This window comes from Hyaena hyaena, unplaced genomic scaffold, assembly GCF_003009895.1.
Source record: "Hyaena hyaena isolate Hyena2069 unplaced genomic scaffold, ASM300989v1 scaffold_162, whole genome shotgun sequence".
Classification (NCBI taxonomy): domain Eukaryota; kingdom Metazoa; phylum Chordata; class Mammalia; order Carnivora; family Hyaenidae; genus Hyaena; species Hyaena hyaena.
The window spans coordinates 1209545-1236116 of record NW_024080795.1 but is presented as its reverse complement, the minus strand read 5'-3'; the positions used below and the strand labels follow the sequence as shown (position 1 = coordinate 1236116).

Below are 26572 nucleotides of genomic sequence, written 5' to 3'. Positions count from 1 at the left end.
AAGGTACAGAGGAAGTAGGATTGTCAAACTACAGAATACATTTCGGGAGAACAGTCATAATTCATTCCTAGACTTATTACCAATAGGGCAGTATAAATAGATACATTACTGTCTTCACATGTATTTTTTTATTACTTATTTTTGAGAGACAGACAGACAGAGCATGAGCAGGGAAGGGGCAAAGAGAGAGGGAGACACAGAATCCAAAGCAGGGTCCAGGCTCTGAGCTGTCAGCACAGAACCTGATGTGGGGCTCCAACCCATGAATCGTGAGATCATGACCTGAGCCGAAGTCGGACGCTTAACTGACTGAGCCACCCAGGTGCCCCTCACACGTATTTTAATCTCTGAGCAGGTCTCAGCAACTTTCCCATAAAAACCAAACAAAATAAAACAAAACCAAAAAGACCGCCACCACCACCAACGACAACAAATCCAGGACATTTCATTCCTCGACAAACTTCCTACTTACTCTTCAACAGGCAATGCGATTTGTTCTAAAGTGTTATAACCTTGCGGACATCACCCACGAGAAAAGGCCCATTATAAAGTTCCTCCTCTGCTTTTATCCGTGTCACCAAACCAACCCATTAATGAATTTATTCATACGACGTGACTACTGGCCCACATTATGAAGGTCTGACTGGACAATTCAGAAGAGTTAAGCTCTCGAAGTGTCCCTCATCTCCTTAGGTGCGCAGGCTTGCTAGGAGTCAGAATATAAGGTTATACTTGAAGCACTAAACAAATGAATGAAAATCATGGGCTTAAAGAATATTCCTAAATGCTGTTTTTGTTCTGAGTTGTTCTCTTGCCTCTGGGTTGTAAGTTAACGGCGCGGAGGAAATATGGAGCGTAGAGACTCATGGGGCCCACAGCTGTGAGTCTTAATGGCTTCGCTCGGGCACCGCTGGGGGGAGGTGACTGGTGGGGCAGAGCAAACGGCTGCTGTCTGTCACAACACCTGGACACGACAGCACACGATAGCAAAAGGGACCTGTCTGGGCCTAGATTTCACCTTCACCCTGACCCCCAGCCAAAGAACAAGTGGCAGTTTTTCTCTTTTCAGTCCCCACACTGACATGGTGAAACTGAAAGTTTCTTGAGGGCGAACGTTTCCACAAGAAACACCTGTTTGAATGGGTAAGAAGCATCCATTTGGTTTTAATACGGGTTCAAGTTGTAAGTCCAAGATGTGTTTCATGAAGTCTCCCCCTCAGCTCGCCACCAACCTGCTCAAGCCACCTTACTCCCACATGGCAACGAGGGACGTGTCTCTCTTCTACAGCCTGTTTCCACATCCCTCAGCCAAAGAACTAGGCTATCACAGTACCCACGATCACGTCCCCCTGTGTTGGACCAAGCTTGAGATGGAATTACCTTCTTTTTCTGACTCATGGTTATAAAGACATTAGGCTCACCAGAATGTTCTGGCTGTGCCACAAAACAGTGCAAGCTGGAGCCAACACAAGGCCAGGGAAGAAGGGGGTGAGGGAGTGGTAACAGATCTCTAAGGTGCGTGTCTCTTGCCGGGCTGCTTCGTGAGCATGTGTTTCAATTTTGTTTCTAACAGCAGGCTGTGTGTGCGCGCACATGCGCACCTACGTGAGTATGCACTGTGTATGCATGGTTTTCTGTGTGGGTGAGAGTGCAGACTTGGCAGAGAGGGGGCAGATGCTTAAGATGCTCAGTCATCATGTCTTGGCTGGGGACACCTGGCCAGGGCTTGCAAAGCTTCTCAGGAATCAGCCCCAGCCAAAGCGCTGGGAGTAGCCAGCTTCCCAAACAGCTCACAATGAGAGCTTTGACGAGGCCAATAACTGCGAACAGTGCTGACGGCAACCCGGCGACAAGACAGTCAGCTTATTGCACCAGGTCCATCACAGATGATCTGTCTCTGGAAGGGAGCTTGAACTTGGTGTTCAGTGCAAAAGCATTTTCTAACTCATGGGCTAAATTCAGTCTTTGCAGAAAACGTGTGCCGAACCAGGGATGCTGAGAAAGCCAGAGAGTCCAGAGATTTTGCATTGATAATAACAGTCTCCTGGTTGTTATTAATATCTGTAGAGCTTAACAGGTTGTCAAGCACCTTCATACTCATTATCGCCTTTGGTTTCCACCACAACTCATTGAGCTTGGTGAGGATGAGCAGCCCCACTTTACAGCTGGAGAAACTGAGGCTCAGAGCATGACATCACTTGCTCAAGGTCCCACTGTGAGTAAATGTTCTAGAACCGGAATCCAAGCATCCTAACGTATCTATCATACAGGTGACCAGGCCTCAGGCCTCTTTCATATGCCTGGAACACTTAGCACCTTGTGGCCAGTTTAGTGGCTTCTCAGATGCTTCACGTTTTAAACCTAAATCCACAACAGCTCAGTTACAAGGTGGTAAGGGTGCAAACAGATCACCTAGGGACCTTGTCAATGTGACCTTATGACCCAGCAGGTCTGGAGGTGGGCCCTGAGATTCTGCATTTCTAACAAGCTCCCAGATTATACAGCTGCTGCTGGTCCACGGACCCCACTTGGACTAGGAAGGGGTACGGGGGATGTTGCCGCATGGCGGTTACCTGGTTTTAATTGCCTTTTATGAGTCTTAAGCAAACAAACAGAACAAGCTAATTCGAAGCTACTTTGAGCTCCAGAGGTCAGCAGTTAGCAGCAACAGACCAGTTGCTTTAATAGTAGATAGCCTTTTGTGAGTGCTTACTAGGTGCCAGGCACCTCGCCAAATGCTCTGCATGGCTGATTTTATGATGATGATGATTTTATTTCATTGCCACCATCTTATGTAACAGAGAGACACGAAGTAAGAAAGCAGGGAACCAGTGAGTTCAGAAGAAAACACAAAAGATGTTCCTGAGACTCCAAAGAAGCGCCCTGCTGGGGACCAAAGCCAAATAAAGGCACAGGATCACACATCGCTGGCGCTAGAATGGCCTGCAAGAACCGGGCACGCTCTTTGTTTCACAAATGGAGAAACCGACTTCCAAAAAGAGGAAGGGGCTTGACCCAGGACACATGGGAGTCAGAAACAAAGTCAGGAACAGAAACTCCGTGTCCTTCACTTCATCCAGTTCAGGGAAACGTGGGAAGATGGGAGCCAGGGAGCCGGCCAGTAGGACCACTGGTTGGTTATGGTGTCAAAGGTCCGTATGGGGACAAGCGGGAGATAGAACAGGGTCGGGACCCACTCTGAGCCTTGTTGTCTTGTTTCCCAAGTTGGGTTCTGGAGGAAGGGATCTGGAATTCTAAGTGAGACGGCAGTAAACGCACAGAGTGTTCCAAGCCTAGTTGACTAAATGGATGTTGATGAATCACCAGGACCAGATGGCATCTACCCAGATTTGGGGTAAAATTGTATAACAGCTGACCAGAGTGTATAGCTTGCCGTTCCAAACAGCTATTGTGCCATGAACCTGGCAGATTGCCAATGAGTCTCCTCTCCATGAGAAGCATTTCAAAGGGGACCGAAGGAGCTCCAAGCTGGTAGGATCACTGAACATGTTAGGCAAGTGCAACCTATTGGGGGTAAGGCATCATTTTTCCTGTAAATTAAATTAACCACCATTTGTGTAGTGTTTTACAGTTTACAAAGCACTTAGGGTTAATCATGCCTAACTAATTGACTAGAATTCTTTGAGAGGATAAATGTGCATGTAGACAAAGGGAAACCAGTGGATGTAATCTATTTAGATTTTGAAAAGGCCCTTGACAAGTTCCCCTACCAAACACTGTTGAAAAAAGTTAAGTCACCATGGAACTGTGGAGTCGTGTTCTGACACGGATAGGGAAGTGGCTTTTCTGCCTAGAAGAGCAAGAGCAGGGATAGGCAGGGGACTTTATGAGAAGTGGTGTGCCCCAAGGATCGATGCTGGAACCAGTCAATATGCTGGTGAATCATGCGGGCAAGTTTTAGATGACTGAGAGCTTTCCTGGGTAGCAAAATGCAAAGCAGATTTCAGTCTTTCTACAATTGTCTAGATGGGCAGAGAAAGAATCGGAGTGGAGCTGTTCCAAGAGTGGCCTCCAGAATCTCACTGCCTGGCTTTGAGCCCCGATTCTGCCCTTAATTCTGCCCTGATCCTGCATGACCGTAAGCAAATTACTCTACCTCTTCCAGCACCCATTTGCTCATCTGTAAAGCAGGAGTAAGGACAGCCCCTCGTTCATAGAGAAAGTGACATAAAGCAATGCAGGTAAAGTTTCAGCACAGCGCTTGGAGCATGGTTAACATCCAATGAATGTTGGCTTCTGTTATTTTAACTTATTATAAGATGCCAGCCTCTGGGTGGTCACGTTATGCCCAAGGAATGGAACTTGGGAGCCACTGCAGACTATTTCGTGAACGCATTGGTAGAATTTGTTTTAGTAATTCAGAGAGGGTGGAGACACGTGTAGACTGAGATGGTTGTGAAAGATTTCATTCAAGGAAACTAACAATTATGGAGCACCTAGTATGTGCTAGGTACCAGGCTAGATGCTTTACAAACTTGCCCTCCTGACTGAATCCTGCAGTAGTCCCGTGAAGCTGGGGCAATGACCCCCATTTGGTGAACAAGGGAGTGAAGTTTTAGGAGGAAGAGAGCCGGAATGCAAATGCAAGTTTGCTCTCTCCCTAAAGCGGTTTTTTTGTTTGTTTGTGTTTTTACTGCAGCAAACCTGAAATGCATTTTGAGGGATGGGTATAATTTTTCTGAAAAAGTTTTAAATTTTAATTCCAGTATAGTCAACATACAGCGGAGGGATGGGTATAATTTAAAAAGGGACATAAGAGTAGTGTCTCTACAGAAATAAGTGTGGGCAATGGTATGAAGACAAAAACAAGAACAGTATGCTTATGCTTCCTTCCAAAGTTCCCTCCTTGTTGGTTTTCGCTAGACTCTGAAGCTCTTTATAACTGAGAAGAACCAAGGAAATGTCCAATGGGAAACAGAGCCATTGATTAGGTCAGCTCATTTTAAGGATAAAACAACAAACAGGAAGTTACCCTCTGAATCTACCTGGGTCCAGAGATGGGGGGAAAAACTCGAAAACTTTATTTTTCTAGAATATAGTATTTCCTTGCAGAGTCGAAGGCATTATATGTTGCAGGGACTTGTGGAAAGTTATAGAGAGCAGAGTCAACTGGTGTTGGCTCTGCAAGCATCACCGTTTTTGTTCGGACGCGCGCTGGCGCTCACACGCACCTGCAAGGAAGCGGAGCTGGTTCCTCACTTTCGTGGTGCCATCCCCTGAGCCCCCGATGCACTCGTCTTCATCGTCGCCACAGTCGCCACTTTCGAGCCCTTCCTCGTCAAGGTTTTTATCCAGAACTCTACCTTTGGGCACAGACATGGTTCTCAGGAGCTGAAAGAAATAACCAGAAACGTACAGCACTTGAGATTTCTCAGGTAGGTCCAAAGCTGTCTTGCGAACAGGAGGCATTAAAAAAAAAAATGGTGAATGGATTACACAGAAGTTTTGAAAAATTGTTTTCAAATGTAGATACGTGTAAACTGCTCATATTCTTTAGAGTTTTATACTTCTGGATCATTCCATAGCATTTGACATGACTCTCTACTCCTCTACGCTATTTCTACCACCCAGTAGCTGGACTGTATAGTGCACCAGACTTTTCCATACCACGGTATTTAACTTCCCGAAAGCCTCTACGGTAGAAGAACTCACCGATGAGAAACTCAGGATGTATAGGCAAAGCATATTTATAGGCTGAGAGGACACCAAGATCAGACAAGATCCCTATGGAAGCCCCTAGGTTTCCATTCACCAAATGAATATAACAAATGCTTCCCACTAGAAGAGACTAGCAATGACATTTTACGCACATTTTAAATGAAGACTTACATTAATTGCCACAGATCATGTCTTGATCACTAGAAAAACTTTAAACATCTTTCCCTCTTCCACAGTTTCAATAAGATGGTTTGAAATTCATTTTGCTTTCTTGTAGGTAAAATGCCTACGAAGAGGCATGTGTGTTTTGTGTCTGACTTTTCAGTTATGTAGTCGATGTCTTTCTAATTGTGTGGTGACCCCCACCTCCCCCAAATCTCTCAGCTGACCTCAAAGCCCAGCTCACAGCATCAATGGTCTCTGGGGGCAGTTCTCAGACCCCATTTCGCTTTTCCGCTTCATCTCCCTCCGAGGCTGTATTCCAATGTCCTCTGTTCCTGCCCCACTACCCACTTTCAGTCTTAAATGTCAGGCCCACTTCCTAGTTTTAAATAATGGCCCAAAGAAGATGTTGGATCTACCAAAAGTGAGATTTTTGCAATTGTGCAAGAGGCATGCAGAAAAATAAAATGCACGCACCGACACATCTTGGTTTCTGTGGTTTCTGTTATCTGTTTTCACGGTCACTGCAACGTATACTTTTATGTCCTTTACTTGTGATTTAGCTGCTACACCAAGATCTACTTGGAACAAGCTGTGTACCATAGAGAAATGTGACAGTGGCTTTGTTTCTTTTTCAAGCAAAGAAAGACAAGTCCAACGAGCTACCAGTAATGGTGTCAGATAAGCCAAGCCACCTACCATGTTCCACTCTAGCACCATCTCCATTCTGCTGCTTTAATGCACCCTCTGTCTGACCTCCCCCACCCCCATCCTACACATCTACACCTGTGTGTAGATGCACAGGCTAGACTAGTGACTTCCAACTCTTTGGTCTCAGGACCCCTTCTTACTTACTTGGAATCTCAGAGAACTTCTGTTTATACAAGTTATATTTACTGATCCTTACCATCTTAGAAATTATAACTGAGAAGTATAAGAAATATTTAATAACTTGTTTAAACATAACAGTAATAAACCCATGATGTGCTAACAGAAATAACGTTTTCTAATGAAAAGGAAATACATTTTCCCCTGACATAAGGGAGTCAGAAGGAAGGGTGGCGGTGGTGGACATTTCTGCAAATGTCTGTAAAGTCCAGCTTAATGTGGAAGCTGGTAATCATATCTGCTTCTCCATTCAGTCTGTTGTTACATGTTGTTTTGGTTGAAATATTTGTAGAAAATCCAGTGTCTCACAGATATGTAGTGGCAAAAGAGAAGTATGTTTGTAGCCTTTTCAGATAACTGTTGCTATTTTTCTTTGATACTTCACAAACACTGAACAAGGGCGAAGTCCGTTGCAGTGTGGAATATGAAACTACATGAATACACTTTTCACATTCTGTTCCATTAAAATCCATTGGTATGTTCTGAACTTTGAATGGACCTTATACCCATTTTGTATCATCCTACATGGGTTCTTCCAAAAGTACTGGTTCAATGAGGGGCACCTGGGTGGCTCAGTTGGTTAAGCCTCCTACTTCAGCTCAGGTCATGATCTCACAGTTCGTGAGCTCAAGCCCTGCGTCAGGCTCTATGCAGATGGCTCAAAGCCTTCAGATTCTGTGTCTCCCTCTCTCTCTGCCCCTCCCTGCTCACACTCTGTCTGTCTCTTTTTCTCAAAAAGTAAATAAACGTTAAAAAAAACTATTTGGTTCACTGAGCTATACAGGTCTTCCAAATGTCAACACCTTTTCATTATATGGGACATAAAGAATCACATTCATTAATTACATCGCCTCCAATCTCATCAGCAAAAGTCTAAGCATTGGGAAGCTCTCAAGCTCACAGTGGCAGATACAGGTTTTCCAAAATGTTGAGTTTCTCTTGAAAGTTTAAATTTTTTCATTAGCAACAAATACTGTCAGCTTTTCCTTTAACTGATGGGTTCTCTTTATTCTTTTCAAAGAAAATGCCTAGCAAATACCCAAGTCTGTATAACCATAGTTTGTCAGGTATTATCTCAAATAAAAATGGCATTCCATGAAACATGAGGCCAGTTTAGCTCCTAGCTTAAATAATCTTACAAGTGCTTTTCCTGGAGACATATATCCACATAGTTTGCAGCAGAAATACCTTAAATGTACTTTGCATTTTGTAACACAGAACACTTTTTAAAGGATGTTCAGGGGTTATAGTTTAATAAACTAATCATTTTTACTGCTTCAGCCATGGCTTTTTTTTTTTTTTTTAAGTAATCTTTGCATCCATGTGGGGCTTGAACTCATGACCCCAAGATCAAGAGCTTTTGAGAGAGAGCGAGAGAGCGAGAGAGAGCGAGAGCGAGAGAGAGAGAGCACAAGCGAGCAGAGGAGGGGCAGAGAGAGAGAGGGACACCCAGAATCCAAAGCAGGCTCCAGGCTCCGAGCTGTCAGCACAGAGGCCGACGCAGGGCTTGAACTCACAAGCCACGAGATCATGACCTGAGCTGAATTTGGACACTTAACCGACTGAGTCACCCAGGCGTCCTGGTGTCATTGGTTTGATTCATACTGTGGTGCTGGCAGCACATCTTGGTACTGTTGTGCAGGTAATTTTGACCTTGCAGATCCCTAGGCTTCATGGATCACCAGGGTCCATAAACCATTCTTTGAACACTGCTAATATCACTTCAATTTGACCAACTACACCCTGATCTCCTCCTTTTCCATTACTTCATATGGGAAAATTGCTTTTGATATAAGCATTTTTAGGTTAATTTTCAAAAAAATGACCGTCATGTATGTCACGGATTACCTGAATTCGAATTGTTTCGTATAATAAGGGGAATTTGCAATTAGATCTGGGTTAGGAAACTTGCTATTTCTTAAGCACATCTCATATCTCTGCCTGTCATTAGTCCCATCAACAAACATTAATTGAGCACCTAGTCGGAGCTGCTTTCATTTCTGTCTATTGAAAGCACTCCATCCTTCCAAGCCAAGTTCAAATGCCACTTCCTTAAGTCCTCCTGGCTACCATAGATAGTCATTACGGTTTTTCCTTTCCTTTTCTTAAGGAGATTTAAAAAATGTTTTTCATTTATTTTGAGAGAGAATGAGAGAGAGGGATGGAGAATCCTAAGCTGGTTCCGTGCTGTCAGCGCAAAGCCTGATGTGGGGCTCAAACTCATAAACTGTGAGATCATGACCTGAGCTGAAGGCGGATGCTCAACCGACTGAGCCACGCAGGCGGCCCTGTTCTCCCTTTCTGTTTTCCACCGCTGCTTCCTTTGTCCGTACCTCCTAAATAGCATGTTATATATGCAGCCTGGTATTATGTATTTGTGCATGTGACTTTGCTCTATCACCAGACTGTGAGCTGTACAGGGACTGAGTCTTATTTATCTTTGAACCGCATTACATTTAAGGTAATGTCTGGTACATAAGAGGTACTCAATAAATGTGCTATTGAATGGAAGCAAAATAAAGTAGCATGGTATCTTTAATTCTTTCAAAGCTTCCACAACCTCATGAAAAAGGAGAAAGCCAAAACATAGATTAATTCCAGAAGACCTTGTGAATGACTACCTAAAACTTTGGATGACCCCGGCTAAGATCTATGGCTAATCTTTGAGAGGCCATTTTCCAACCTTGTGTACAATGCCCCCAGTATTCTCTGGTAGTTTGATTTTTTAAAAAATATTCTAATCTTAAGTATATAGCTGATTGTTTTATTTTTTGCTAATTTAAAAAAAATTTAATGTTTACTTATTTTTGAGAGAGAGAGAGAGAGAGAGACAACATGAACAGGAAAGGGACAGAGAGGGAGACACAGAATCCAAAGCAGGCTCCAGGCTGTGAGCTGTCAGCACAGAGCCTGACGCAGGGCTCGAACTCATGAACTGTGAGATCAAGACCTGAGCTGATGTCGTACACTTAACCAAACAGAGCCAGCCAGGCGCCCCTCAATTTTTTTTTTAAGTACAATTAAAATGTCTTCAAAATTTTGCCCGTGAGATTACTTGTTTAGTTTTAAATCACTCCCATTTTGGAGACAACGTCAACATTGAAGGATTATGGTATATGCTTCATTACACAGACATCTGCTGGTGAGCCTAACCCTCACACATTAAGAAAACAAATCCAAATCTAGAAAACCATTATTAATGCAAAAGTCCTAAAGAAGAGTCTAGAGCTCCAGAGTGTTGAAAGAAGGGTAACGTGTCAGAGATGAAGGAATGCCAGCGACATTGTACTGTGGATTTCGTACAGCTGGGAATTTGGCACAGAAATCAAATCAGCTAATTACAATTCACAATATTGACCTTTCTGTTCCCTCTCTCCCTCTTTACAATGTCTTCCAGACTGAACACTCACTTTATAAAAAGAAAGTTATGAGGGCCTTGCACACAAATCAGTTAACTTTAGGTGCCTAATGCTTTTGATTAACCGCTTGCCATTTTCAAAGGACACTATCCTGATAGCTTTTTAAAAGCCAAGGCTCAGAATAATGATTATCAATGTAAACTATCTTATTAAAACACAGGTCTGATGATTTCACCCCCCAACCCCCATCATCATTCTATAAGCCTGACATTTCTGCCACGCAGGACTTGGCATGCTTTAGCGGGAAGCATACAAGGCCTTTTTCACAGCCAGCTTTTTCTACAGCTACTGCCCTCCTTGAACTTCTGGTTGAGCTTCATGAAACTATCAAAGGTGTATAAATAGACAATCAATTTTTTATTTATAATCTAATACTTTAATTACATAAGTATCAATATAATATACCAAGGGGAAAGGAAAGAGAAATCAGGAAAAATCCCCAATTACCAAACTCTAAGAAACAACATCTGTGTTTTCAAAGGTGGGCTTCTTTGTAATGCCTATAGATTTAAATAGGTGAGTTTGGATTTTAGAATCAGACTGACTTGGATTGGGATGCTGGAATTCCCCGTTATTAGCTTCCACCCTCCATTTATTACCTGCTGTTTATTCTCCCTAAACCTCAGAGTCCTCGTTTGTAAAATGAGGAAGATAATGCCTGCCTCACAGAATTGTTGTAATGAATAAATGTGGTAAAAGTAATGCTTTAAATGTGACACAACACGTACACAGTGCCTTTAAGGAATCTTCCGCAATTCACTTCACCACGCTCCTAATACTGAATATTGACATTGCTTCTCATTCTTTTGTTCTTGTAAGTAAAAATGAAGCACCAGGAGCTTTCACATAACTCTTTCCGTATTTTGGGTTATTTCCTTAGTTTCCCATTAGTAGGATCACTGGGTCAAAGGGAATATCCATTTTTCAGGGGCGCCTGGCTAGCTCAGTTGGTAGAGCATACGGCTCTTGGTCTCAGAGTTGTGAATTCAAGCTCCATGTTGGGAGTACAGATTACTTTAAAAAAAATAAACCTTAAAAAAGGGTATGTACACTTTCATACACCATAGGAGTGAGTCTTTAATGTCCGTAAGAATCACCTAGGATACCTGTTAAAAGCTCAGGCTCCCAGGCCCCATCCACAGAGCTTCTGATTTAGTAGGCCCGAGGTAGAGCACAGATCTGCACTTTGAACTAGATCTGTTCCCCACCGTCTCGCCATGAGTGAGTCACTTTAAGAAAGGCTGCTCCAGTGTCACTCTACTTCCCAGAAACCCTCTGAAATCATGTTTGATGAAAAGTCACCTCACCCTCATGCGTGTTTGAATCCTTAATATGTACTCTTCAAACCATTTTTTTTTCAAAGAGTAAATTCCATCTGATGATTTCCTTTCCACTTAAGTATAGACATCATGACCTTTTGTCTTTGTAGTCAATGAAAATACCCTTGTGTAAAGGTGAGTGACTTCGTTTGATTAGAAAGTGAAATATTTAAAGTTAGCTTTGGAACAGGTATTCGGGGCTGTGTAATAAAAGGAACCAAAAAGCCTGGAATAATTGTGTAAGAAAATGAGAACCACAGTGTAAGAGAAGAGAGGGCTTCCTAGAATATAGCAATTCCATGTTCTTAAAACCATAACCAGGATAGCAAAAGAATACTGGGGCACAGGACGATGTGATTTGGCCAGAGCTCTTCTGGTGCTTGGTTGGCAGGAGAACAAAGATCAAAGAACATACTTGTTGTTCTCAGGGGGATCAAATATGCTGAAATTAGACCAGGAAGAACAGCCACTCTTGATCTGTCTATATGGTATAAATAACGTGCCTCTTGGAATTATCTTGATTGCAAAGATATGAACCTTATCAGCCACACACTGTGCTAGGGTTTAACATGTGCTCTCTCACGGAACCCGCAATTCCCCACCGCCAATTTGTGCAGCGGGGAAGATTACCATCCCTATTTCCCACATCAAGGGAGGACACTGAGGCTCCCAGAGAGGACATAACTTGACCAAGTTGTTGGGTAAGTGACAGAGACCTCATTAAAAATAAAGGCTTCTGGGGGCGCCAGGCTGGCTCACTCGGTGGAGCGTGCGACTCTTGATCTTGGGCTCATGAGTCTGAGCCCCACGCTGGGTGTAGAGGTTACTTTAGAAACAAACAAACAAGCAGATAAAAACTTAAAAGAAATAAAAATAAAGGCTTCTGCTTCCAAGCACAGAGCTCTTCAAGAAAAACATGCTGTGTTAGGCAAACGAATCAACTAATGGGGCCTTCGTTTCACACCTTTGCCATCTCGACTGCCTTTACTGGAGATGATTTCCAGTTCAATCTCACCTTCTCAGATGCTAGCTGTGAGCTATAGTTTGATGGGAAAGCCTTCTGTTATTGGCTGGGAGACCTGGGAGGGGAGATAATAGTATTCGATGCCTCCAACTTGTGTTTCCCAGCCTTGCCATCTACTCGGTCTTAACCAAACGATCTCATCATAAACAGGCTTGTTTTGAAAAGCTTCAGACAGCTGGTTAGGACAGAATGAAAAATTCCATTACTGCTGCTACATGGCTAGGAGTTTTCTGGACTTTCAGCTCTTTAGCTTCTTAAAAAATAAAGGATAAGAAACAAAACAGATAACTGCAAATATGGGGCTTGGTACATAGTTTGAGGATTTAGCTGGCCTTGTCTCTTTGGGCCACTCGCATACTTCTCTCTGGGCGGTTTTTTAATATCTGGAATCCAGGTTACATTTTAAAGCTATTAAGCTGGGCTTACAAAACTGACTCTGAACTATTTGGATGCTCAGCTTTATACAACCTGCAAGGAATGCTGTGGGGGCCCGGCTTTCCATGTCCACAGCAATGTAAACACATGCTTTACTGTTTGTACTTGAGTAGCACAGGCTAATGGGAAACAAATGCAGCGATTCCAATGAATCCCAGCTTTTCTGGAATGCCATTATTATTTATACGTTGTGCACATCCACGGGACTCAGGGCACGTGACCTCTGTTCTGCATGCACACTTTCTTTGAACAAATGCACCAAACCACAGCCACAACTAATTGGAAACAATTGCAACTCCACACATTTGAGACGAGGCCAGAACCCAAATGTATAGGGCTAGAATTAACGGCTATATATGCACTTCACACATTGGAGAGGCAATAAAGTATAGCAGTTAAGAGTGTGAGCTTTGGAATCTGACCAGCATGGATTTGAATCTTTCCTTGGCCTACTTGCTAGCTGTGTTACTTTGGGCAAGTTATTTAATCTCTCTGAGCTTCAGTTTCCTTACCTGTAAAACGGAAGATAATGCTATTCATTCACCTTTCATAGTCCCGTGTATCCTTCTGTCGTAGAACCTTCCACAGTTTGCAATTATAAATCTCCCTAGACTAACAGAAGGGGTACCGCTCTGTTTTGATTACCAAGTGTGGATACAGCACAGTGCTTGGTACAAAATGAAAGTTCAATAAATATTCATTAAGTGGATGAATGGACAAATAAACAGATTACTGAGTGTAAGGTGTTTAGCACGTTTCTTGGCAAGGTAATAAGTTCTTGAACATGTTAACTCTGCTGCTGAGGATAATGACGATCCTGAAGAGGAAGAAGGGAAGGAGGAGAAGGAGCAGCGGTAGCAGCCCCGGAAGGAGACATAAAGAGCTTATTACAAATGCCTTGTGAGGCAAAACAAGGAGCGCTCCACCGCCAAACACTGAGCCACCAGGAAGAAGGCTGAGTGGAAGTTTCTCAGGGGGTCTGAGGAAACCCTTCCGGATGAGCACCACCCGCTGACTGCACCACCAGAGCTCCCTGAGGAAACCCATCTGGGTGCTCCCAGTGAGATCAGGGTCTGTGCTCGGAGGATGCGTGCAGGGATGTTAGCCGAGAAGAGCATAGAGACCTGCTGGATGGAAGCTGTGCTTCGTATGGAGTCAGTAAGAAGGCCACCCACGCCCAGATCCGCTCTTGTCTGGCGATTGCTTCCATGTCCGCCTCTTATTCGCAGCACACGCCTTCTCTGCGACTTCCAGCTCCCCTGATTTTTACTCTAGGTTTGTTAACGCAGCACTGAAACTTGTGCAAAATAAGTCCTCCCAATTAAATACATGTCTAGATGGTAAAGCAAACCAGGATGTGAAAGAAGCAAACTTGTGATAAAATGAAAGCGAGTTCAGTGGGGCTCCCTCTCCGCGGCAGAAATAGTTCTGTGCAGTTTTAGGAAGCTGTCCACTGCTCACTGCTTTTTTTTTTTTTAATTTTTTTAATGTTTTATTTATTTCTGAGAGAGACAGAGAGACAGCATAAGTGGGGAGGGTCAGAGAGAGAGGGAGACACAGAATCTGAAACCAGCTCCAGGCTCTGCGCTGGCAGTCAGCACAGAGCCCGTCGTGGGGCTCGAACCCACAAACTGAGATCATGACCTGAGCCGAAGTTGGACGCTCAACCGACTGAGCCACCCAGGCGCCCCTCACTGCTTTAAAATTAAAATATATATATATATATGGTAATATTACCAATAGCTCAGAACTTTATAGAGTTTTATTCTTTTCCAAGAGGAAGTACAGCACAATGCTTCAAAGCTCATACTTTAGAGTCAGAAAACCTGCATTCAAAATCTAGACTCTACCATTTACTAGTTACTATAAACCAATTGTGCTTTCACTCCTCTAAACTTTATGTTTCTTATCTATAAAATGGGTATAACAATATTTGTACGCATCTCCCACACTACATTGCTGTGGGGTTTAAATGAGGAAATCCACATGAAGCATGAGCCTAGTATCTGGTGCACAGTAAGTGTTCACACAATGATATATATTAAAACCAATGTCTTTCTAAAATCTGAGTCTCTGAAGGGAAGGAATTCTGAAAAGTATCAGTTGACATTCAGTTACCGCCTGGATAGGACTCTTTCTGTGGAACACTGTAGGCCCTCAAAAAAATAATGTGTCATTGCTATCAGCATTTTTTTTTAAGTTTTTCCAAGTTTACTATTTTGAGAGAAACAGAGACAGCATGAGTGGGGGAGGGGCAGAGAGGGAGGGTGAGAGAGAGAATCCCAAGCAGGCTCTGCACTGTCAGCCCAGAGCCCGACGTGGGGCTCAAACCAACAAAATTGTGAGATAATGACCTGAGCTGAAACTGAGAGTCAGATGCTGAGCCGACTGAGCCACCCAGGTGCCCCAGCATTTTTTAATTTTTATAATTAAAGGTACTTCCATATCTGCTTTCTTCGTTGACCCATCCAGGACCCTCATGAGGCAGCAGGGCAAGTATTATTAGCTTCCTTTTACAAATAAGGTAATGGCTGCTGAGAGCAATGTGAGACAATATACCCATTTTTAGCTTGACAACTGTTTAGGGGGAGCCAATGTAAGGCTAGTAGGATTTGGAGTGGAGTCGGAGATGAGAGCTTCTGTACTCCATCATGAACTGGGAAAGGGCACGGTCCTGGGACTCAAACAGTGCCTGAGACTTAGTAGGTGCTCAGGAAATGCTTGGTAACTGAAAGAATGAACGAACCAATGGGTTGACAAAGCAAATAAGCCATTTATTCACCATCTTGTGATGTCTCCCACTCTCCATCTCTGGAACCCTGCCTTGGTATGCCGTTACTATTGCTCTGGTGTGGAAACAGCTGATTCCTGCCAGGGAGCCCTCAGATACACTGACGTTAGACAGATACACACATAGACTAAGTGACTGACTGCCAGCATTCACTTTATTGGGGCAACCCCGAGAGGCAGGTGCCATATTTTTGCTCCAGTTAAGGAAGCCTCTTACTCTGATAAAGTGGGGTGAAGTCAGGGGCACCTGGCTGCCGTAGTCATGGAGCACGCGACTCTTGATCACAGGGTCATGAGTTTGAGTTTTAGCATGGAGTCTACTTAAAATTAAAAAAGCATGTAAGCAAATGAACCAACTAACCCAAAGGGATGTGGCCAACCAAAATAGTAAGTGGCTAGATAGGATTCTCAAGGCCACCCAGTGAGCCTCTTCCAATTTCCTGTGAATATTCTGTTTGCCAGATTAGTCAGCTTGTGTGTGCTAATTTTGGGTTCAGTAATGCCTTCCTCTTTTTTTTTTTAAAGTTTATTTATTTATTTTGAAAGAGAGAGAGAGAGAAGGGGAGAGGCAGAGAGAGGGAGAGAGAATCCCAAGGAGGCTCCACACTGTCAGCACAGAGCCTGATATGAGGCTCAAACCCACAAACCACGAGATCATGACCTGAGCAGAAGTCAAGAGTCAGACGCTTAACCAACTATAATGCCTTCCAGTAAGGTCTCCAGCCTTGTAGACTAAATCTCAGCTTAAGGGGCCAAAAGTCCCATAAATACAGTCCCATTTATAAGGCTGGAGTCAAGGCTGGCGTAGACTCAAAACGCTGGCCAGACAGGCCGATTTGCCGGGTGTGGCCACAAAATGCAAATGTAGCAGGGTGCCCTTGCAGGCCACCACGTCCAATTTCTCTGTGAAAGCATCTGACTCTGGCTACCACCATTGTTGAAGATTACTGAATTGTTGTCCCTCTGTCAGGTTTAAATCATTGTGAAGAGCCACAAGGACAAAATAAAACTTTTTCTGTGAGGAAAACCTAACTTGGAAGACATCTGTGAAACCCCACAGCACCGCTCGGTTTCCAAAGGAATTGCCTGAGTTAGATGAGGGCCATTGACAGAGGGAAAGGATCCCAGGCTAAGAGAGTACATACTTCCTCAGGGAACTGAGGTTACACACGCTTGATCTGAGCTTTTACTATTGTCCTAGTGTATAAATCTGATTCATTCCAAATAGACATCTTGTGGTTATACTTTTGGGAAATGAAAACTCTTTCCTCTAAAAATAACTTCTGTGTATGAACCACAGTTAGCCATGTCATCAAGCACGGGGCTTGAAGGATCAACCTCAATGGCTGGAGAACTATGGTTCACTATTCTTCTGGAAGGCCGCTGGCCCGCCAAGGATCGCTGAGATGCCTCTAGTTTTCCTGTCAAAGCTTCCTTCCTTTAAAGACTAGGTCTAGATCAGCATTTAAAAATAGGTTTTCAGTGGAAACAGTTTTCCTTCTCTGGTACACTACTTGAAAAATAGGAGCCTTAAAATGGGTTTCAGGTATGGGGCACCTGGGTGGCTCAGTCGGTTAAGTGTCCAACTTCGGCTCAGGTCATGATCTCACGGTTCGTGGGTTCGAGCCCCACACTGGGTTCTGTGCTGACAGCTCAGAGCCTGGAGCTGAATCTGAAGCAATTCTGTGAAACAGAGCCTGTGTCTCCCTCGCTCTCTGCCCCTCCCCTGCTCGTGCCCTGTCTCTCTCTGTCTCAAAAATAAATAAAAAAACAACAACAATATGGGTTTCAGAAAATGAAGGCTAAATTGTATTATTCTGAAGTATAATAAATGACCCGGTACATCTGGTATAAATAAGTTAGCTGGGACTTGATGAAAAACTAGATTCTGACTTTCTAGTTACTATTTCCTTGGAGGTCAGAGAGTTTCAAACCTTTCCTTTTCCAAGTTTTAGGCTATAGAATCTGAAGAGGGAAATGGGCTCCCACAGGAAGTATGAGTAAAATTATTATAATATTCATATCTGATCACATACTTTTAGAGACTGAAACAGAAGAAGCAAAAGAATGGCACTCTTGTATACTGTTTAGCCTTCCTCCTTGAGTGAAGATTAACTGAAGAAGCGGGTAATTCTTTCAAATAGGAAAAGTTGGGAAGTGTTCTAAAACAGTGCTTTATTTGGTAAATACAGCATTGAAGATGCTAGAGCAGTTGGCTCTCTCTGGATCCACCACGTATAGGTTTTGTTAACACGTTGGTCACAGAAGATCAGTAGGTTTTGGAATGTTACGAGGGCCACTGACAGCCCTAGTTACACATTGCAGCTACCAAATGATTAAATACTTCCTGATTGTGGTGTGGCTTTCCTTTCTGTACCCCAAGTGGCTTCAATGGAGTGGTCAAAACTGTATGAAGGAATGTGCAATGGCAATAGCAGAGGAATTCAAGCTCTACCTTTTGTTAAGTGTTTAGCATATGGTTTGAAAGGAAATCACTGAACGTTGGAGTTCAACTCAAGCTTGGCCATTTTTTAACCCTTTGAATATATTCACTACTTGGTCAGAATCCCATGTTTGGTTAGATGGTCTTTTAACAAAAATCAGTCATTTACATGTACTTATTATTGACATTAGTGCTGCTAACTAACATCACTAGTTCGAGACCATTCTTCCAATGTGAACTTAGGCAATTCTACATTCAGATATTCTAGTTGCAGGGACACCTGGGTGGCTCAGTCGATTAAGTATCTGACTTCGGCTCATGTCATGATCTCACAGTTCAGGAGTTCGAGCCCAGCATTGGGCTCTCTGCTGTCAGGGCAGAGCCAGCTTTGGATCCTCTGTCCCCCTCCCTCTGCCCCTCCCCCATTTGTGTGCAAGCACACACAAAATGAATAAACATTAAAAACAGAAAAACATTCTCTCAAAATTGAATAAACATTAAAAACAGAAAGAAATTCTAGTTGCAGAATGTTCTGCTGGGTTGACTGTATATGCTTACAAAATAATTTCTACTAAGCATTTGGCTAATCTATTCTTCAAACTCACCCTTTATCCCCTGAGTAAAACACTCACTAATTTAGTGTACCTATATACTTGCCATTTGGTAGCATATCTTAATTTCACTTCTCTGGAAAAAGCACAGAGTTGAAGTCTAGCAAAGATACAATCATTTCCATTCCCATCTGGGCCTCTCTCATCATTGCTTCTTATTCTTGGACTCCAAACCCTATCAAACATTTCTCCTCCTGGCTCTGCCTCGGACTCCGTTCCTCACATAGGCCCCTTGTTTTTCCTAAGAAGCTTATTAGAATTTAACCACAGGGTCTGGAAAGAGCATCATGGAACCCAGTCCAGCTAATTTGTACTCAGTGTTGGGCGGGACTTGATCCCATGCTATTTTGGCGAGGTATATGTCAGTAAAGATTATGGTGAATTATTTTCTCTGTTGGTTCTCCTTGGTGAATGGGGTATATACATTTTGCTTGCTCCTGGGACTGAAGTGCTTGGCTGGATGTCTTACCTGGACTCCTTCCCTATCCCACAAAACAACTGGGTGATGATAGTACTGATAGAGTTGCAGCAATAGGAGAATATAAGTGTGGGAGGGAGAAAGGACAGCTTATAACAGACTGTAGCCAACACATATTTATGGTTCCACCTTTCTTTGTTTTTCACTGAGCTCAGCAGGTAAAGATGACTTGACCAGTTTTAACGTGGGCTTCTCCACCATCCTCTGGGATTCCTTTTAGTCACACTCTGTTAACATTCTGTTAAATCAACAATTGTTTCTCTCCTCCACAATGTTTAACCTCTTTTGATATACCAGGTGATATGCATACATTCTGAACATCAGATTGCTTCAGCCTACTTCTGGACACAGCCATGGTCATTTTCATGTTTGAAGAAATCAACTTGTGTGTCCTAGCTAGGTATAATAGGGCAGGAGATAGTTGGGAAGCAGAGAACTTATCTCTCACGGAATGGTGTCCAGTATGAGAAATGGAGGTAATTAGATGTATGGAGGACTCAGAAGTACTCAGCATTACATTCAATGCATTACTAAGGGATTTGGGTATAGACTTGGAATGGTAAGTGAATTAGAAAAGGCCTGAGAGATCATATGATCTAACGACCCCATTTTACAAATGGGCAAAGCAAGCCCACAAAGGCAATAGTTGGCACAACTTTTCAACCATATCAGTGCTGCAAATAATGCTAACTTTCTGTCTAATCCTTGGGGGATATCATAGGAGAATCAGTTGAGGACAAGTAAGTTAAGAGAGGGGCAAAGGGACTTGAGAGTTGTGAAATGCCTTTAGGTCCAGGAGGAGGGCAACGAGGTTCTTCTTCCCAGGTCCTTACCCAAACCTGGTCAAATCACAGGGTAGGAAGAGGGTGACATGGCCTCCGGGAGCATGTGGCAGCCAACACCCAGGTCGGCATGGGTAAGTGGTATATAGACCATGGAGCCTGCCATCAAGAAATAGATACTCCATAAGGAGTTCCTCTCTAGAAGTTCTGGGAAGGTAGTAGAATAATACCTTCCAAAGTCCTCATCTCATCTACTCTTAAGTGGATAAATCAACCCACCAAAATATTGGTACTCCCTTTTCTCCCATTCATCTCTTCCTGTATATTCCCAAGTAATTCCAGTTGAAAACATCTCAGAGAAACTTAATCATACTGAAATCCTTGTATTTGCATTCAGTTAAACATAATTCCATTTTGTTTCCTATCATACACATTTAAGCATTTGATTGATTTTGTTAAACTGAAAGTTAGATCCATAAGTCATAGTGGCTTTCAACTAAATCAAAACTTCAAATATGTTGCTGTCCCAAAGATTAACTTTGGTGAGCTAGTTGTAATTTATACATCTTTAAATAGCAACTATGTTTAAGGACTACCCTGACATTTCAGATGGTAGACATCTTGTGTTTTCACGTTTCCAGAAAGAGTCAGGAACATCTACAGTGTAACCATGAGTAAAGTTGTATGTAATGATTCTACAAGCTTGAACTAAATTCCAGCATCACCATCTGTGAGTTGACAGTGCAGAGACCTTCTGCTATAAGTGCACCATCTACAACACCAGGGAGCAAGGGCCCAACAAATTCACACGCTTAGCTACTCACACTTATGCAGATACCTTAACTAATGGAAAGCAAATATATGACTGTCTCAATAAGAAATATAAAACCTGGAGGGCCACCGGGGTTTGCAGGGGGCTGCTGTTGCTGCTAGCCAGTCCTTCTTTTCAAAACATGTCTCTACTCTACCCTTCCCCAGTTTGACTTCTGTTTCTTATTCTAGGTATACCAGCCAGAAATAAGATCTATTTTCCATCAACTGGGAAAACAGTTCTTTCACTTTTGTCATTAAGACAATATCTCCTTTATACAGGCCAAACCTGTACACTTTTAGAAACGTTACCTTGCTTTTCGAAGAGCATACTCATTCACTGTATTGCCTTGTGAAATTTCGCTTTCTATGTTAAATAATTATCTGAGCCTATTATTTCTCATACCTCTGTGCTGAAAGTCAAAGACAAAGAGGGAACCATGAAAGCAATGAGAAACGTAACTCATAATGTATAAGTAATACTCAAGAAACAGCCAATTTCTCATCAGAAACCAAGAAGCCCAGAAGCCAGTGGGATAACACACTCAAAATACTGAAAGAAAAAAAACCGTCAATGAAGAACTCTATATCTGGCAAAAGTGTCCTTCCAAAAATGAAGGTGAAATTAAGACATTCTCAGATAGAAGCCAAAGGGGTGTGTCACTATTAGACACGCCCTTCAAGAGATGCTAAAAGGAGTCCTTTAGGCTGAAATGAAAGGACACTAGACAATAATCCAAAGCCATAGGAAAAAATGAAGAACACCAGCAAAGGTAAATGTATAGGTAATATTATTGTATTTTGTTCAGCAAATATTTGCTTCTATTGGTTTTAAAGGACAAATGCATAATGCAATAATTATAAATATGTGTGGATGAGCTTATAACTATAGAGATTTAAACTGTAGGACAATAACAGCACAAAGGACGGTAGAGAAAATAAAGTTATGTAGTAGTGATGTTTTATATACTAATGAACTTAAGTGGGTATTAATCCAAATTAGATTGCTAGAAATTACGATGTTAATTATAATCCACAAGGCAACCACTAAGAAAACTTTAAAAACAAAGTAAATAACAAGGGAATTAAATGATAAACTAGAAAATAATCTATTTAATACAAAAGAAGGCAGTAATGGAGGAATACAGGGAAAAAAGAGACATATATACAAAATAAAGCAAAATAATAGATGTAAATCCTATAATATCAGTAATGACATTAAGTGTAAAAGGATTAAATTCACCAATCTAAGGTCAGAGATCTAATTATATGTTGCCTAGAAGAGTTACACTTCACATTCAAAGACAAAAATAGGTTGAAAGTAAAAAGATGGAAAAAATATACCATGCAAACAGTAACTGAAAAAGAGCTAGACTGGCTATACTAATATCAGACAAAATGTATTTTAAGACAAAAATTGTTACTATAGACAAATAAGGCCATTTTTTAATTATTAAGGGTCAATACACCAATAATTTACAATTATAAATTTATATGTACCTAACAATAGAGCTTGAAAAGATCTGAAGCAAAACTGACAGAACTGAAAGGAAAAATAGAAAATTTACAAATAATAACTAGAGACTTCAAAATCCCAATTGCAGTAATAGTACAATTAGAAGATCGACTGGAAATAAAAGACTGGGGCTGGGGAAACTGGATACCCAAATGCAAAATAATTATACTGGAATCCAACCTCATACCATATACACAAATTAACTCAAAGTGGACCAAAATCCAAAATGTAAGAGCAAAAAATTATAAAACTTTTAGAAGAAAACCCAGGGGTAAATTTTGTGAACCTGAGTGAGGCAAAAGCAGTGACAAAAGAAATAAAGTAGATAAATTGAACTTCATCAAAATGAAAAACTTTTGTGTATCAAAAAGGTAAAAAGAAAACCAAAAATTGCGTGAAAATTTTTGCAAACCACAGATCTGATAAGGGTGTAGTATCCAGAATATCTAAAGAACTCTTCCAAGTCAAAATGAAAAGACAACCCAATTTAAAAAATACACAAAGGCTCTGAATAAACACGTATCCAAAGAAGACATAGAAATGGCCAATGAAAAGATGCTCAACACTACGAATCATCAGTGAAGTGCAAATCAAAACTACAACGAGATATTTGACACTTACTAAAATGGCCATGATAATAAATAGAAAATAACAAGTGTTAGGATACGGCAAAAGTGAAATTCGCATACATTGCTGGTGGAAATGTAAAAACGGTGCAGCCGTTGTGGGAATAGTTTGGTGGCTCTTCAATAAATTAAATTATTATATGTAGCTTAATAAAGTTATGTACATAATACACATATAAAATTATTATTTCCTCTCTCCATATATATAAGTTATATATAAATTTATAAAATTTAAAATATATAAAATTACCATATGACCCAGCAATTCCACTCCGAGGTACAGACCAAAAAGAATTGAAACCAAGGACTCAAACAGATACTTGTTCACCAATGGTCACAGCAACATTATTCACAATAGCCAAAAGGTAGAAACAACTTAAACGCCCATCAATAGATGAACGGATAAATAAAATGTGATGTATACCCACCCAATGGAATATTATTCAGCCATAAAAAGGAATGAAGTACTGATGCCTACTACAACATAGACCCAGAGAACATTATGCTAAGCTAGTTACAAAGGACCACATATTATATAATGCCATTGATATAAAATGTTCAGATAAGGGACACCTGGGTGACTCTGTTGGTTAAGGGTCCGACTTCGGCTCAGGTCATAATCTCACAGTTCATGGGTTTGAGCCCCACATCAGGCTCTGCACTGACAGTGTGGAGTCTGCTTGGGATTCTCTCTTTTTCCCCTCTCTCTGCCCCTCCCCTCCCACTCTCTCTCTCAAAATAAGTAACTTTTTAAAAAAAGTTAACATGTTCAGAATAGGCAAACCCACAGAAACAGAGTAGATTGGTGGTTGCCAGGTACTTGGCAGAGGGGGTAGTGAGAGGGACTGCTAATGGGTACGGGTTTCTTTTTGAGGTGATGAAAATGTTCTGGAATGAGACAGCAGTGACAGTTGCACAACTTGACCAATATACTAATAACCGCTAAATTATACGTGTTAATAGGGTGAATTTTATGGTATGTGTATTTTATCTCCGTAAAAATAAAATGAAAAAGGGAACCAACCAAGTGGGAAGAATCTGCAACCCCACATTTACGACTCAACTTCCCATTTGTCATTAACGAGGTCACTGCAAAGTCCTACTCTTTGTAGACAGGACTTGGTTTCCACTCCTGTGAAAAGATATTTTCTGAGAATAATCTTAAGGGAGAACCTTTATTTTATTTTTCTATCTCAACTTGCCTGAAAACTATTATACCAGCATATCAAATATCTTACTACACCAAAGTCTCAGTGGTCTTAATCTTCCACAAGCCTCTCTCATGGATTTGCTTTCAGTCCTCATTCAGACGATGGGAAAGTGAGCCATGCAAGGAAAACCAGTATAGCTAGTTCTGATATGACAAGAGCATGCAGAGTTTTAGCACATGAAGAAGTACTGGGGGGGAAAAAAAGAGTTCAGCAAATAGTTCTCATTTGGCTAAATTCTTGAGGTAGAAAATCAAAATGATTCCTAAACCATGAATAATATATTGGAAGGTTATGGTTTCCTGGGGAAGTTAGATTCACTCCTACTGTTAATAGCAATAGGCACTGTGTGAATGACTCTTTGGAAACCAAGTGGGAAACTTGGCATACGAAGTGGTTATACTTCTGAAATTTCCATCATATTTCCAGCTTCTTCTTACAAAAGAAATATTACTATCCAATCCTTTTGGAACTTAGCTACAATCTTTCCTTTAAACGAATGATGCTGGCTTCCTATCTGATAAGTACAAATTCAACACAGGCCTACTTCTAAATCAGGTTAGGTGATTCAAAGATTTATCTGTACCAGTCCACAGGTATCTTGGGACACCGCAAGTAAAATTTGGGAGCTTATTTTTACCAAAACAGAAGAAAAAAAAGCAAGTTCCAAACACATCCCAAACATATAAGGAAAATGAATGATTTTGTGGGCAATCTCTCTGAGGGGAAATGGAGACTACCTCCATGGGCCCTGCCTAAACGTAACACCCCGGAGTACAATGCTTACTCCAAGTACTGAATTTACCAAGCCAGTAACTCTCTTGGTGAAATTGCTGCCTACTAGCCTCCCTGTTTGCACCACTGCACCTTTTTGGCATTTGTCGATCCATCCAGGAGCGTGGAGTCTAAGACAGAAGGGAAAATACGCCTTAACTGGTTTGACTTTTAGTGTTCGTGGTTCAGGCATTTTAACAATCTTTAAATCCGCCCCCATCTTTGTCATTCTTATTACTGTTTATAATCTTGCCATTTGGAGGCTGTTGTGCAGATAATGTTTAGCTGTCCTAAAAGAATTCGACTGTACCTGTCTCAACATCTGCCTTTGTTGATGGCTTCTCCCAAGCGACTATCAAAAATACCATGTCCCCATCCTAACTGTTCTAATGTACTGAGGACCCTTGAAGAGAACCAGGAGATAAATCATTGGGTTGACATCGGAACTGTCCCCCTAACTGGTTGATTGATGGTGGCTTTTAAACTGGTCAATGGCATATGGTCTTAAACAGGTATACACCAATATGCTAATTAGCAAGCAAATGTGAAAATTACAAAAAGCTCCCTTTTTTTAAGCAACGTACATTTTACCTCTTTTATATTCTAGGCAACTTTTCCTAACATGTCAACTATTTCCTGGTTTTAATTTAGCTCCGTAGTCTGTGTATCACTTACAAATAGGGTATATCAGCCAGTGTTCCTATAAAGCCAGATAATTCACAATACCAGTTCCCTTTAGAATTGGAGTAAATCTGCCGTGGGCATCCACACGAATCAAAGCCACCAAGTGATTCCAGGGGATATATTTGACCTAATCGCTATATGTTTACACATAAAACAAAATGTCACATTACAGTTGACTATACATTCTTACATGCTGTGAACACTGATTTATTTCAGGTTTTAAGTTTCATGCTCAGCTTACAAATTCTATTACCTAAGAGAAATTGTATTCTGGCATTCAAATAAAACCCCTGTTATTCATTTGTCTAATAAAGTATAAACAAATCTGACCTGGAGTCAGAGCTATATTGGGCCCCCACAGATCTGTGAATCAGAAAGAGCACTAGGGAAGCAGTGAGGTGTGATCAGCCCCGCCACTCTTTGAATCTCAGGGGAAATCTCTTCCCCTCTCTGGGCCTTGCTTTCCCCACATATTCGAGCAGGGAGCTGGACGGTATGAGTACTAAGTCTTTCCCAGCTCTGACAGTCCATGAGTTTTTGAGACTGCTAAGGAGAGGAAAGGGGGAAATTATTTGGAATGATTCTTCATGCAAGTTGAGTTATTTGGGGGTCTTGTTTTGTTTTGTTTTGTTTTATGGCAATGGAAGGAAACCTGATCCTAATTTCAGCTTCAACACAGTAAGGAATAATTGCTAATCAAATGTTAATAAAATGCTTACAGGCTTTAGGTCTGGAAAAGTCATTAAAACAATCAGGAATGTCAGCTGTTTTTTCACCTGCTCCTAGAGGAAATTCTTGGCTTTTAACCATGACATCCTCCTTTAACTCAACTACAGTACATTTAAACCTACTGGCAACCTCTCGTTTAGAGTTACACACAAAGATATTCAACCCAGAGAATTATCATTCCCTTGACCTGCATTC

At 41.7% G+C, this 26572-nt stretch overlaps 1 protein-coding gene across 1 annotated transcript in view; it reads right to left on the bottom strand.

The window, feature by feature from the left end:
- Positions 1-26572, bottom strand: part of GPC3 (glypican 3) — a 446356-nt gene that overhangs the window by 44933 nt on the left and 374851 nt on the right. Inside the window, exon 7 of the mRNA XM_039239848.1 lies at positions 5193-5352. Within this exon, the coding sequence (XP_039095779.1) occupies positions 5193-5352 (160 nt within the window). The remainder of the gene's footprint in view (positions 1-5192; positions 5353-26572) is intronic.